At 39.1% G+C, this 14211-nt stretch overlaps 1 protein-coding gene across 1 annotated transcript in view; it reads right to left on the reverse strand.

Moving 5' to 3' along the window:
* Positions 1-519: 519 nt before the first annotated feature.
* Positions 520-14211, reverse strand: part of SGIP1 (SH3GL interacting endocytic adaptor 1) — a 141191-nt gene continuing 127499 nt past the window's right edge. Inside the window, exons 20-26 of the mRNA XM_063137700.1 lie at positions 13008-13119; positions 10757-10912; positions 8664-8796; positions 8157-8359; positions 6038-6102; positions 3919-4083; positions 520-1744 (exon numbers count right to left, since the gene is read on the reverse strand). Coding sequence (XP_062993770.1) covers positions 1722-1744; positions 3919-4083; positions 6038-6102; positions 8157-8359; positions 8664-8796; positions 10757-10912; positions 13008-13119 — 857 coding nt within the window. The 3' untranslated portion in view covers positions 520-1721. The remainder of the gene's footprint in view (positions 1745-3918; positions 4084-6037; positions 6103-8156; positions 8360-8663; positions 8797-10756; positions 10913-13007; positions 13120-14211) is intronic.

Raw genomic sequence — 14211 nt, forward strand, 5'->3', positions numbered from 1 at the left:
GCCAACCTATTTAGAACTCGGTTTACAAAAATACTAGTTGTGTGCACCCAAAAAAGTGGCATGGATACTATCCACTAGTCTCGTGACCCTCTGCACAACTTCATTGTGCGAGCCTCTCATGGCGCTCATTAGCTCCTTCTTTATTTCAGACTGCTAGCTTAACTGCCAAATAAAAAATGCTACAGAACTAAAACAACATGGTCTATGAATATACATCAAGCATTTTTAGCAATGTGGGTGAATTTAATAGCATTTTTTTTAAAAGCTATAGGTTTTTTTTTTTATGATAGATAAGAAATCCTTCACAACTGATTAGAAACTGGAGCTTAAATATCTGTTTGAAGAAAGCAGAATATCCTGCAGGTAAATACTTGAAATAGAGTTGAGAATCCAGTATTGTTAATAATTATACTGCCAATTCTGCCACACAAAACTCTCTCTACCTCCTAGCTTTCAAGGTCATGTAATAGTTTCTCTAAAAGGCTACAAACCTTTGCAAATGGGAAAGTCCCATTGATTTTAACAGGCATAGCTTTAAATAGGGCTAAATCAGGAACCAACCCACTATCCGTTACTTTGAAGCTCTTCGTCCTCAGACTCATCTTAGAAACTGAGATGAGGAGGAAAATGATGTTCATAGGAAAGCATTTGCATGTACTATAAAAATAAACAAGCATGCCTACAAAGTCAGAGACTGTTGCTGAAATAAAACAATGGCCATCAAGAGATGAATTAGTCAAAGTCGTCACTTTATATTTTTAAATTAAATTGTTGGGTTATTCTGAACATGACCCACCAGAAGCGTCTCCCAGGCAAGCCTTACTGAAAATAACTGGAACTGCTTTACCACCTGGCTGTGCTTTCTTGTGTTTCAAAAGGGCTTGCATAGTGGGGAGGTTTCTAGTAGATTGTGCTCTTTATCTCCACATCTGCAACAGGTCAGACTAATGGGAGGAACCACAAACTATTCCAGCTTCATTTTAGCTGGAGTTTACACTAGTTTAGCTAGAGGATTTAAAAATCTTCTTCTGACAAGTTGATATTTTTTATGATGAAAATATGAAAAAGTGTTTAAAGTGGAAAAATACTTTTGTAGCATTTTGGGAAATAAGTGATAAGCACCTCAACATTTACTGAAATGTTCTGGAGTTAAATCAATCAAATATTTAAATATAGACCTGTTTATTCATACAACTATTTATATGACGTATATTGAGGACTAAAGAAAAAAAATTAAGTGAATTTGCTGTTCATCTAGTTAACTTTCTTTTTGAGGCACCCCCTTTCTCACAGCTATTAGCATTGTATTCAAATTGTATATATTGACAAAATGTTATCTACCTCTGAAAGCATTGTGCCATTCAACAGTACTACTATTAAATGTATATACCACAGTTTAAATTACACCCATTTCATGAATGGTAAAATGCTAAAACTCAAGTGTCTAACTGCCAAAATACAGCCTTACTGGAATGAGTACAATTTACAAATACAATAATTACAATTTAAAACATTAACAATATTACATCTAGAAGTAAATACTGTAGGACTGGTCAACATGGTATTTTCTGAGGGAGAAATGTTGGAAATTGCTGACACTTCCAACAGAAATGTCCCGAGTACAGGATTTAGTTAGTTTTCCCTCAAAGAGCATATAAAACCCGTCCACCCACAGCAGTCCTCAGCTACATGGATTTTCCACATACTTGCATAATCTTCTGTTAGTTATCTGCCAGGTATTTTCCTGTAAGAAAAATGATAAAAGCGACAGTACAATAAATTTACAGAATTTGTAAAACACATTTATTTGTATAAACAAACTCATGAAAATTTACATTTGTATCAATTAAATTACAAGAGTAAAGGTGAGGCCTAAACAATTGATGAAATTTATGAACTATGGATTTTCATACACATTCCTTCAATGGAGATTGAACCAATCTGAACTTTACCCAACAGAACAAATTATCTATCAACTTCAAACTACTATTTATAGAAAGGTTCTGCTAGTAATACACTCATTGATATGCTCCAGGATTGCTAAACCATGCTTTTGTGTTTTTTTCCCCTTTAAAAAATATTATGAATAACTTATTTAGGCCAGGGTGTGCTGTCTCAAACCAGATATGATCCAACAGTGAGGAGAGAGAGGAGAAAACAATCTTTGAAAAATCTTTTTGATGCAGGAATTATAAATAGTCAACTCAGGATATCCGAATATGTATGTCACATCTCCATGAGGATCACTGAAGGAGTCAGTTTGTAACTCCTGATTATTGCAGGTCCTGTTGCCCAGATATTGTCGTACTTGAGGCAGGACATCCAAATAGAATTTTCAATTTTGGTAAAAATATTGTCATGAACTAATTTATAACGCGTTGTTGTTTAAATATGCTGCCTGTGGCTGGCTGCTTCACTTGCTTAATGTCAAGGCTGTCCCTGAAGTTACCTCATAGAGTTTGACTAACACATCAGACAATAGCTTGGTTTTATTGGATTAATTATAAATAAATGTGGCCACTTTCACATCCTAAATCCGTAACTACTAGGGGTGCGCTTCGGATTTAGCTGAATCCCAAACTGATAGAGACAAGTTCGGGAGATGTCTGAATTGAAGCAGGGCTCATTAAAAGCAGATTGAATCTGAATCTGAACACTCCTGAAGATTTGGGATTCAGAGGAATACACAGGCACAGGCAGTGGGTCTCCAAATTGATACATTTCTTCCAAAGCTCTCCATATAAAGAAAACACCAGGGAGAGGAGAGTGGGAAGCCAGAGGAGGGGGTGTAGTTTTGTGACTGGCAGCTCTAGCTTCTGATCCCACTGAACGGTTTTACCAGGGCCCTCTATTCTCAGTGCTTTGGGGGAGGTTGTCGAAATACTATATCACAGTGTTCAGTGTGGTTTGTTAATTCTCCTAGGAGCAGGAACATTAAAAGGTTTAGCAGAATCTGTGGGCCTAGGGAGGGCGTAACATCGGGGACTAAGGTATTCAAGTACTGCCTCTACCACCGTATACTCCATATCCATTATTCACTCCTGTCCTATTGCACTCCTTGCAACTTTGCTCTCAACTTAGCAGAAAATGAAGTCTTAAACTGTAAATTTTGCAAGTTTCTTGCCTAGGGATTACATCCACGACATGTCGTTTTCATACAAATTACAAAAAACACAATGGAGGGTGGTAAGGAAAAGAGAATCACTTACCCCCACCCTAAATTTGAACCCCCCCCCTTCTACACAAAAAATTGCTACATTTACCGCTTTGAAATTTTGCAGATTTCATAACTAGGGCTACCTCAATGCTGCATGCGATTTTCATAACATCCTTTTTGGGAAAACCACAAACTTGCACAAAGCTCCCTGCACCTATTTATTCGAAACCTGGCAGGCTTGATCCCCTCAGAAGAGAAAAACTGTCTGCAAATTTCATTCAATTCTTCTAGAAAAGTCATTGGCAATTCCCTTAATTTTGTTTTAATTCAAAATTTAAAGGTGTGTAGCACAATACCCCCTGCAGCTATTTGTCTGAACTTTGGCAGGCATAGTTCCCTCATATGGGACTACTATGACTACAAATGTCTTCTAATTCTGACATACCCCCCCCCCAAAAAAAAAAATTATAGCCATCTGTTGATTCCAATGGGAGGCATGAAGATTTGCTTTCTGAATTGAGAATCGGACCTGAGTTGACATGGTGGCCTCTGAATCGGTGAGAGCTGAAGTGGGCTGTTTTCCAAATGAGGGACCTAACTGAATTTTGTGTTTGGTATACACTCCTACGAGAGGGACCATGCACTTTTTTAACAGATACCAAGACTGGATGTAGGCATCCAGACCAAGTGGCACTGAAAACCACACCATTCTGACCAGCTCTCCATTTTACTGATCTACAGAGAATTTAGGATGTTCTTACCTGCTGCAAACCTCTTTTTAATAAGTGAGAAACGGTATCCGGCTCCAACAAGTTCGATATCACAGCTGGACAGAGTGCTCCCTTCACTGGTGAATTGTACAACCAACGTGGAAGGTTTGCTTGGTCCCTCAGATAATTGGAATCGTGCCAGCAATGAGCCCACACCTTTAGATCGAAAATTCAGCAAGTATATTATAAAAGTGGAACATAATGAGAAAATGTGTGTGCACACAGTAGGCCGAATTGGAGGGCATTGGGATAAGCTATTGTCAGGCCAGGATCACACACCATCCCAACTTCCTCCTGAGCAATTGGGACTTTTAGGCAGCGATCCTGTGCACACTTACCTGGGAGTAAGCCCCCATTGAACACAGTAGGATCTACTTCCAAGGAAATGTGCATAGCATTGCGCTGCATGAATAATTACCAGCACTTTTATTTGTATGCCACTAGTCCACTATAAATTTGTGCCCAAAGCTCCTCACAGCATATCTGTACAAACAATAATAAAACTCCAGTACACAGAAATAACATGTCAAAATTATCAAAATATCAGAGCAAATCTCCCAAAAATATTCTATTCTCTGTAGGGGGACCTGTGAGGAACTAATATAATCAATGAATTAAGCCCTTCTATCCCACTGAACAGCTCAGTCCCCAGCTTTCAACTGGCTTTTTATCCATTCAGCTATATTTAGTCTTACCTCAAGAAGACTCATTGAAATTAAAGTCCTATTCAGTTCAATGGGTCAGCTATGAGTAGGACTATCAATGGTACTTCCTTCCTTCTTAACAACAGGGGAGTACTACCCACTCTATACCCCATTGCAGTTTACCAGGATCAGGGCCTTTGCTTTCATTGCAACCTTGAAGGGGCAACTCACTGAGATTCCACAATAGCAATCTGCCACCTCCTGCATTTGAAGATTATATGTCACACAACTCTTCTGGGATTGCCCCATCCTTTGAACCAGGGCTGTCTCTTGGCTTTGGTGGGGGTGACACCAGAAAAATATATAACCCCTTAATTGTTCTAAGCTAAGAAAGGAGCATGATTCTAACTATATGGCTTGCAAAAGGCTCTCCCCACTTAAAAACAAATTAAACATTAGCATGCTGGATTAGTGGTTCAGGGTTAAGAGACTCATGGTCTCTGCCCAAAAGGTTTATGTTCTAAGGTTTGAAAGCCTGTTTAGATGTTAGTTTAATCATGGCGATCGATACCTCCATGATGAGTTTCCCAGCTACAGGCAATATAGTGAAGCAAAGCTCACTGAAGGAATTAGGCTTTACCTGATACTTAAGTTATCCTGTGCCTCCCATTATGAATCACTTTTCTCTTCCCACAAACTATGTAAATGGTGATCATAGCTGGGAGGCAGTAATTTCTTACTTGATGGTGGCAACCCATGCAGAAAGTTCTGCCCCATTATACAGCCCAGGAATTAGAAATTCACTCTATGTATGCCAGTCCCCATGGCAAAAATATTATAACATGCAAGACAAAGAATATAGTCTCCTCAAAGAGTGAGGAGTACAGAGTCTTTATTATTCATAGTGTGCACACACATTTCTATTATCCTAGTGTCAATTCTGGTCAAACTTTGTAATTCATGCATATCTGATCAAAAACAGTAGAGGGGAAAAGAAATAAATGTGTGCAATGCAGGAAATTCTGGCTTTATCATACCATCTTCCATTCACTTAAAGGGCCTGTTCAGACAACACACTAAGTCATGATTAGGCCACTAAACCTTTTGCAGCCAATGGTTAGTGAGCGTGTTGGTTATGTAGTCACCATGGCTAGGAATGGTTCACACAACACACTAAGTCATGCTTCACATAACAAGCTAAACCATAATGTTTAGGTCAAAACGCTTAACCATCATAGTTTAGCATGTTATCTGAACAGGTCCAAAAACTGTCTATGGCTGCACTTTAAACAGGGCTCTCCACCGCACCCGTGGGAGACAACAGGTACAAATGATAAAGGGGATACTGATTATGGAATAAGGGGGAACTAGCTAGTAGAAGAAAACACAGAAAAACAAGGCTATCATGGCTCAAGGCAGCCTGAAAAGACAGTGTTTTCAGGAGAAATGTAAGCTTGCATTATTACCTCCATTTTCTGATTTTTGTGAAATATCAGGAATCCTCCACAATATCCTTTGTTGTTCAGTGTTCCTAAAAACAAGAGAAAATCTTGCTCATATAAGGACTAAGAATACTGATGTAGACACTGGGTGTATTTGGATGATTGCACAGGAGGAAGATGCTATTGTGGCTTCTCCTCCCACCCCGCGTGTGCTGCATGTGCTCCCACCATTTGCGTAATTCCTTGCGATGCAGCGCGGGTTGGCGGGTTGTCTGAACCCAGTGCTGCAGGGGGTGGTTTTGTACCCACCCTGCAACCTCTACTCTACTGCATACATTGCGGGGTGGGGTGGGGGGAGAGAACCCCGCCACTGAAACTGTGTGATAAGCAGCAAGTCAATTTCATACTGCACACTTAATGCCATAGTCCTATTCATGTCACATCTTCAGCACAACAGGAGGCAACAGAAGTGAGTGGGGAGACAAGAAACCAGAAATGAACATGATCCAGGGTAGGATGTCACTGCAAAATCCTCCTGCGGAACTTAGTACAGAGCTTTTCCTATGCCTTCCAGCTTAATGTTACAGCACTGTACTAGGATCGCAAGGAGTTCCCATACCTATTTGTCCTTAGGTAAGCCAATGTTCCTCTACAAATATTTAAATGAAAAGCTCTTGGTAATTATAAGTGCCAAAGCAGATGTGTCTGCTATCACCTCATGTAAATTAGCTCAAGATGTCTCTTTATTAAGTAATAGTGATGATCAAAGTCAAACAATCATAGCTATTAACTACAGCAAATTGGAGTACCTTGTCTCCTATTAGCAGCACTAAATATTAGGCTATTCCAATATTTGCTTTACAAGTTTTAAAAAGACCCTCTTTGCACCTTTCCAGATAAAAATACTATTGCACTGAGAATCTATGGATGGGTTCGTATATCACATTAAGCCAACTTGTGAATAAGCCATGGTAGATGGGTTGTTTACAGAACAACCCATGGTAAATTTGTCAGATGATCAGACTTGCCTTGGGTTGTTCTCTCCCTTCTTCCCCCTCAGTCCTCCAGCCGGCTCCAGCACATATCCCAGGGAACTTTGCAGCAAAAATGGGTTTTGTCCCCCTGCTCCAATCACTATCCCTTTTCGTTCCTTGGATTTCATTTTGAGGTGCCTCAGAAATGTGCAATTGGGATCACTCCAGTCACCACCCCTTTTCATTCCCCAGCTTTTTTATTTTTATTTTTGATGCCTCAAAAATGTGAAACTGGAGCTGTGATTTTTTAATTATGATCGTCGGTAGTAAGTTCTCCAAAAAGGAGTAGCAAAAAATGGGGGTTAATGTCTCCACTTTCTAGAGTAGCTGGAGAGTTAAGGAAGTGTTGAAAATGTGGGGGACACTGAGAAATATCAGTCCAACACTTAAAAGTGAGTGGATCACATCACCAAGGGGAAGACACTGCCCACCCCTTTGGGTACACTTCCTCCCTTGGCTTTTTCCCTTCATTTTCAGTGGTTCTGCATTGTGCTGTTGGGTCCCTTCTTTCCTTTAGCATTATTTCTCCCTCGGTGCTTCATAACTGTATGCAAATTAGACAATATGCAACTCATCTTGTCAATTTCCTTGTATGTTACCTCCTCCACTTCACGGCTCCCTTTGACAGCTGAAACATACCAGGAAATTGACCTGACAAGACTCCACATATCCCACAGACTAAGTGAGCACTTGCAAAGGACGACTAATAACAACAACACAACCCCAATTCCACATTTTTGAGGCACCAAAAATTAAAAAAGCCAGGGAATGAGTGACATTCCTTCCAAACTGCTGTTTTGGCATCGGTGGAAGGGCACTCGCTGGAGAGGAAGTGAGAAGTGAGTGGCATGGGCTTTTTACCACTCTTGTGCAAATCTGGCAAGTGTGGTTTATGCAAGGGTTAAACAAGACTAGAACAGAACATGGGTTATTCAAGGCTTGTTTAACTCTCACATAACCCATGCTCACCAGGTTCAGAAAACAAGACAACCTCCGATCGAGAGTTGGATGTGCAACATAAGAGGTTAAATAACCCAGTGAGCCATGCTGGTTGTGCAAACTAGGTCAATGAGAGGAAGGAGGGATGAAGGACCAGCTCTCGTTCATACCAAATAGCCGGTGGAAGCACAGCTTGAAGTTTTGTCACACCTCCATCTATGGGAACAAGGAACTGCACATTGTTTAACGCTACTGGCGTAGTCATTGCCTCTAGATTATATTTATAGTCAATGCGTAGATCAGTGCTTGTAGGATCACACCGCCAGTTCACTGCAAGGTTCAATGGAGTAGACTGAATACCCTGGGCTGATACCTTATAAGACAGAAAGAGAGCATTTAGTATCTGAAAGAATAACAGTATTTTTAAAAAAGTTATTGAGGAAATATCTTGATGAATGGACATTCATCAAAATGGCAAAAGAACAAAGCAAAATATCCTGTACTCCATGGCAAATAAAACTGCTAACCATTTATAATCAAGTTATGCTTATGAACTCTACTATAGGAGGTCTCCTGCCCTGAAAGGCAACCTAGAAATATTTTAAATAAAAATTAAATAAAAGGGCTAAAATAAAAACTACTACTTCCAGAAGATTAAACTCTGAAAGAGACCTTACCTGATATTTAAGCATATCCACATTATAATATGTTGCTTGTGGTTTCTGTTCAGACACTTTCTTTAAATGAGTCATCAAATTTGGCATGTTTACCCAGAATTCCTTTGTGTTGGCATCAGCTTGTGTACTGTCACTGCATCCATTGGAAAAAAGGACAAAAATATGCCATTTTCGAAAATTAGTCAGCACAAAAGAGTAACATGGAGCTTAATCTTGAAAATTTTAATAAAATGTTAAACTTAATTTCAACTGCACACCTTCTCTTAAGGTAGAGAAATCTTAGTTTGACTGCTGAAGGGAGGGACTGGGAGCAGTAGAAAGAGACCCTGCTCCGACTCCCCATGCTTTCAGAAGTGGACATGTGGTGACTGGTGTACATGGCCTTTGTCATAGGTAATAGCTTGTCCATGAGAAACCAGAAGGGGGCAGGGTTTTCAGAGGTCTCACACAAGTTGATACATCAACTCAAGAGGGTGGAATAAAAATGCTCTATTTAGAGTAGGTTTTTATTATGGACTGAGATCCCCTGACAATTAGATATTTAGGAGGTGTGTGATTGCAGCCCCACCCTGGCTTTAAAGTTGATGCCCAGGCTGGGAGCCTTTGCTGGGAACTTCATCTTTAATGTCCAGCTTTTATCATCCATCCTAAACTGCCTATAACCTTTCATGTGTGAGACTTCCCTCCAATTGAGATGTGAGAAACATTTCTCACATGGACTGAGTTTGTTTCATCTGCAATATCTTTACTTGAACCCTGAATTGCCTGTTTGATCTGTGACTCATTAGGAATCTGCCATGGAAACTACTGCTATACTTTTCATAGACCTTGAATCTTGTTTGCTATGGACTATGTATCTTCATCGTTGATAGCCCAGAGTTGCCAGCTGGCTTGGACTGATCCTGAGCCTTGGACTTTTCTGTGCCTGGACCCATGTAGTGTGATACTAAAATAGAAGGTATAATTATTGAAATTTCTCTCTGTGTGGGATTATACTCTGGATTTACTCTTGAATCTATGACTTGAATCTTGGATTTGATAAGTCTTGACCAATATAGCATAAAGGTTCCAATGAAGTTTTCAACTTTGGGCGAAATCTCTCTCTCTCTCTCTGAATTTACTTAGGTCTTTTTCTAGAACCCTTGTTTCTGATTGCCTGGGATAGTTTACACCAGAAATCATTCAACCCCCTTGTCCTGTATTTTGAAACCATTGTTTTTGATTGCCAAGGATGGTTTACACCAGGAATCATTCGAGGCCCTTGCCCTGTATGATGAAGTGTACAGACTGCAATGGGGAAAACTAAGTTATATGGATCCCTGACATGATTATAGTTATTAGCTTTTGACCGTTCATTCAATTACATGTTGAGCCTAAAACTAGAAGCCATCAAGCTATATGATTTCTGGAGTACCTGATTTGCTAACAATAAAGGTTCTTACAGTTTGATGTGTTTTGTGTTAGTTGGGCACAGGACAGCCTTTTCAGTTGTTGTGCCCTGCCTAGAGAAATTCATTTGTCCTTTAGGCAACAATTAAAAACTCTCTCTCTCTGGCATTTTCTTTATGGATGCAGTCTATTTGTGGCTGGCAATTCTGGTTTAATTTTGATAGTGTTTAGGTGTAGTTGTAGAGCTATAATTATGTGATTACAATTAAATGTCTTGTGGAACTTTAAAGGCTAACACATTTATTATGGAACAAGCTTTTATGAATAATAATGCTTATGCCATAATTAATTTGTTCATCTTTAAGGTGCCACAAGTCATGTTTTTTGTTGGTACTCCTCTGGAAATTGTGTGATAATGGCATTTTGTTATTTTACATAAACTTGATCGAATTTGTTTAAAGAAATAAAAGTCTGGTTCACACATCATGTTAGCCCACAATTTTTAAATTGAGGGTTTTCGTGAACGAGGCAGTGTGCAAGTACACACTGTGGCAGCATATACTTGCTCCATCTTGGGTTAGTGATGCATGTTTTAAATAAATAAATAAATAAATAAATAAATTTACTATGTAATATTTTTGTGCAAAAGTTACAAAAGCAACTTCCCCTATAACTTTATAAAAGTTTAATAAAATGATATTTACCAGCAAAGAAGTTGCGGATTTGGCAAGACGTGTTCTAACCTGTTGTAATTTGTCACACGGAATGTTAGAACAGCTGGGGCGGGATTATTGGCAAAATGTCTAGTAATTCCTGCAGGAAATGACAGCACCATTTCTCCAGTAATCTTGACTATGCAACTTCAAAATCAAAAGAAAGGCAGACAAAGGGAAAGAGAACACAAAATTCAGTTATGTATATTTTTCTGGATCTGCATTTTGTTTTGTCTTGATGTGATAATGTCAACAATCACTTAAGTTAGCAGTTAAAAGAAATCTGATTGCAACAGGACAGTTCTGATTTTGGTTTTCATGATCTGCAAAAGCAGTAACAGCCATTCTCCTGGATTATAGTGGTTGCAGCTAGAATATATGAAGAGCTAGCCCCCTCATTTGGAAAATAAATAAACTAATAAATAAAGAAAGAAAGAATGGGAATATAATAAGAATCCAGTCTTACTCAAAAAGTAAAACATAGAACTATCAAAAAGAAACAAAGGCTGGGAGAGAAGTCAGGACTGTTTGACAGGGGAATCAAAAATACTGGTGGAACAGATTTCTCTCCCCACCGCAGCACCTCTGCCCCTGAAAACTGTTTCAGAGGGTTGGGGGGACAATCTGGAGCCAATCTGGATGTGGCACAATGCAGGGAGGGAGGAGAGAAAGGGGGACTCCCGTCGCATTGACAGAAATCTGCTCTTGTGATACTGGATTTAACTTGGAGAAAGAAAACCCAGTGGTAATTTGTTAAAAACAGAATACACCAGAATGGCCCTGTTTAGAAGACACCTTAAACGTCAGCTTTTTGCCTAGTCGCCATGGTTACAGCCATGGTTTAAAGTGTCTTCTGAACACAGCCCGGCTTTCTGGCTTAACCACCATGGTTAAAGATATTATTTAAGTTGTCTTCTGAATAGGCCCTATGTATAAAATCCTGCTGTGCAGGCCCTATGTATAAAATAAACACCAAAAAGCAAAGTAACCCTTTTTGAACCAAAAGAAAACCAAGATAGTGAATTACTTCCCTTGAGATTAGGAAGGGAGGAGCCAGTGTCCCCCCACACTACCCAAAGAATTATAATACAAGAACCAAAAACAATACCAGTGACAAACCTTCTAAAGTATTTTCCCCACTCAGTATATTCTGATGCCAAGTTCAAATAGTCAGATATAATGTTTTTATATCAGTTTTTTGGGACAACAGATAATATACACTGCGGTTTTACATGAAAGAGGACTTTGATCATATTAAAAATAATCCATGTGTCCTGAAAGGATTCTAAATATGGCAGAAATATAAATCTGAATGACGTCCAGAATTTTCACTTTATACAGTCCTCCGCTACCAAATGCCTGAAAAAGCAGTATCATTTTTGTTTTTATAATAAATACATTCATGTGCAAAAAAAAGTGCAACAGGGTATGCCCTTCGAACCATTATGTTTCTTTTAATCACATGTGTGCTTATCGTTACCATTAACAGAACTTCTATATGTCCTGAAGGGGAATATATGCGCTTAAGATATGTGACACATAAGATGTTCTATGTACTTTGTGGGCATGTTTCACATATTGATTTCAGTGATTCTGAATTTGGAACAATATAAAGGAAAAAATATATCTCTGGGCTGGATCCAGAGTTGCGCAAAGTGGAACTCCCCTAAATGGATGCTCCCATTGGCAGAAGGGAGAGGAAGGAGATGATTTTCACTCATTCACCCTTTAGCCCTTGAAAATCTGCTCTAGAGTGCAGGTGGTACCGGGGTAAAGAGAAATCAGTAAAAATGTCCTTCTTTCCTTCCGTTTATGAGAATCTTCTGCTGGATTTGAGTCCCTTTTGTGGAATGTTGAAGTCCATCTGTTTGTGAAAAAGCAGGTCTGGATCCAACCCTCTGAAAATAGCTATGCAAGGAATTCTTGTCCTATAGAAAAAATTCAGACAATGAATGGATAAAATTGGAAAGGATATGAGCTGCCCTTAGAAACTAGGTGGAATATTCTTTAACGTGCTGGATTCCTTTCTGAAAAATGACAAAGCCCTGTGTCCTTTTTCCATTCAACACATATTCACTGACATATTTGTCAGCTACAAGTTAATATTGTCTCTAGCCTTTTTGCTGGGTTTACATCACCAGTCCCGAGTGTGTTCCCCTCCCAAGTAATTTGATCGTATAAGACCAATTCTGAGTTGCCCACCGCATGGGGAAGAGATGAAATCAAACAATGTGATACTTACTTATTAGGGTCTGCTCCTTTGAAGTACGCATTAACAGTTTCAGTGAAAGCTGCAGCTACAGGCAGAGTGTCTTGTGCACCCATTGTTAAGGGGCTGGGCCCTCGAGAAGAGCCTGCAACCAATGGAACATAGTCACTCTGTATGCATAAAGCACATGTTTAATTGCTTCAAGTGAACACCACCAAAGGTAGAGATGAAAGGAGAAGGCAAAACCAGTCAATTTATCAACATGTCAATATTGATAAATTATACCAACTTTGTTTCAGGTCAACAAAATACTTACGTTTTTCTCTAAACAAAAATAAATCAATTTTCATCATTGTTATTAGTAAGAACAATGAAAATCCAAACAAGTGGAACTTTTTGCCTTCTGGTATATGTAATTAAATCAGGGTTCTGTTTGTTTGACATGACAGTGTACGCAATTTATTAGAATATCCTAGTAATGGCAGACTGGGTGGTATTTTAGATCAACATCAGAACAATCTACCTATAATAGGGAATAGAATAATCAAATTCATTTTCCTTGAAGGAAAAACGCTGGAGTCTGTGGATCCTTCAAGGCAGAAGAGACTAAGTAATCTGACTACAATGTGCAATTAGCTAGATCATTATGTAATCGTTGACAACATAGTTAAAAATGTTTTTAGCAATGCCGATGAAGTTGGGAATCATTTTATCACAATATCCTTCCTGTCGCCAAACACAGGAGGGGGCTGGGAAATAGCCTTGATTGTATGGAGGAATTGCCTTTACTTTCCCATTTAAAGCAGGATATATAAGCACTACATTCCGGCATTGACGAAGCAGAGTTCAATACTCAAGTTCTTTTAAGGGTGGGGGGAGAAATCACTTTTTCAGTGCTGTTCTACTGAAAAGGGTAATTATGCTGATGTTTTCCGTAATTGATATTTCTTTTTCAAACTTAGGTAACTTGAGAGCTTTGAGAATCACTTTGTCTGTATGATGTCTGTTAACCTATAGAAAACACCTTGATAATCAGCTTTGGGGACATTAGCAAAAGGTTCAATGCCTGAACATTTCTTTGAGAAGGTTTTTTTGGGGGGGGGGTTGTTGCCTATCCAAGGTGTGATCTCCTCCATTGACACAAGGTTCAAAGGAAGAAAAAACAACAACAGCAATGCCAGCCAGTTGTGTGTAAATTCTCACTTAACGGTTCCGCTTTAGGTAAGTTATATAAAAT

This window comes from Elgaria multicarinata, chromosome 1 (genome assembly GCF_023053635.1).
Source record: "Elgaria multicarinata webbii isolate HBS135686 ecotype San Diego chromosome 1, rElgMul1.1.pri, whole genome shotgun sequence".
Classification (NCBI taxonomy): Eukaryota; Metazoa; Chordata; class Lepidosauria; order Squamata; family Anguidae; genus Elgaria; species Elgaria multicarinata.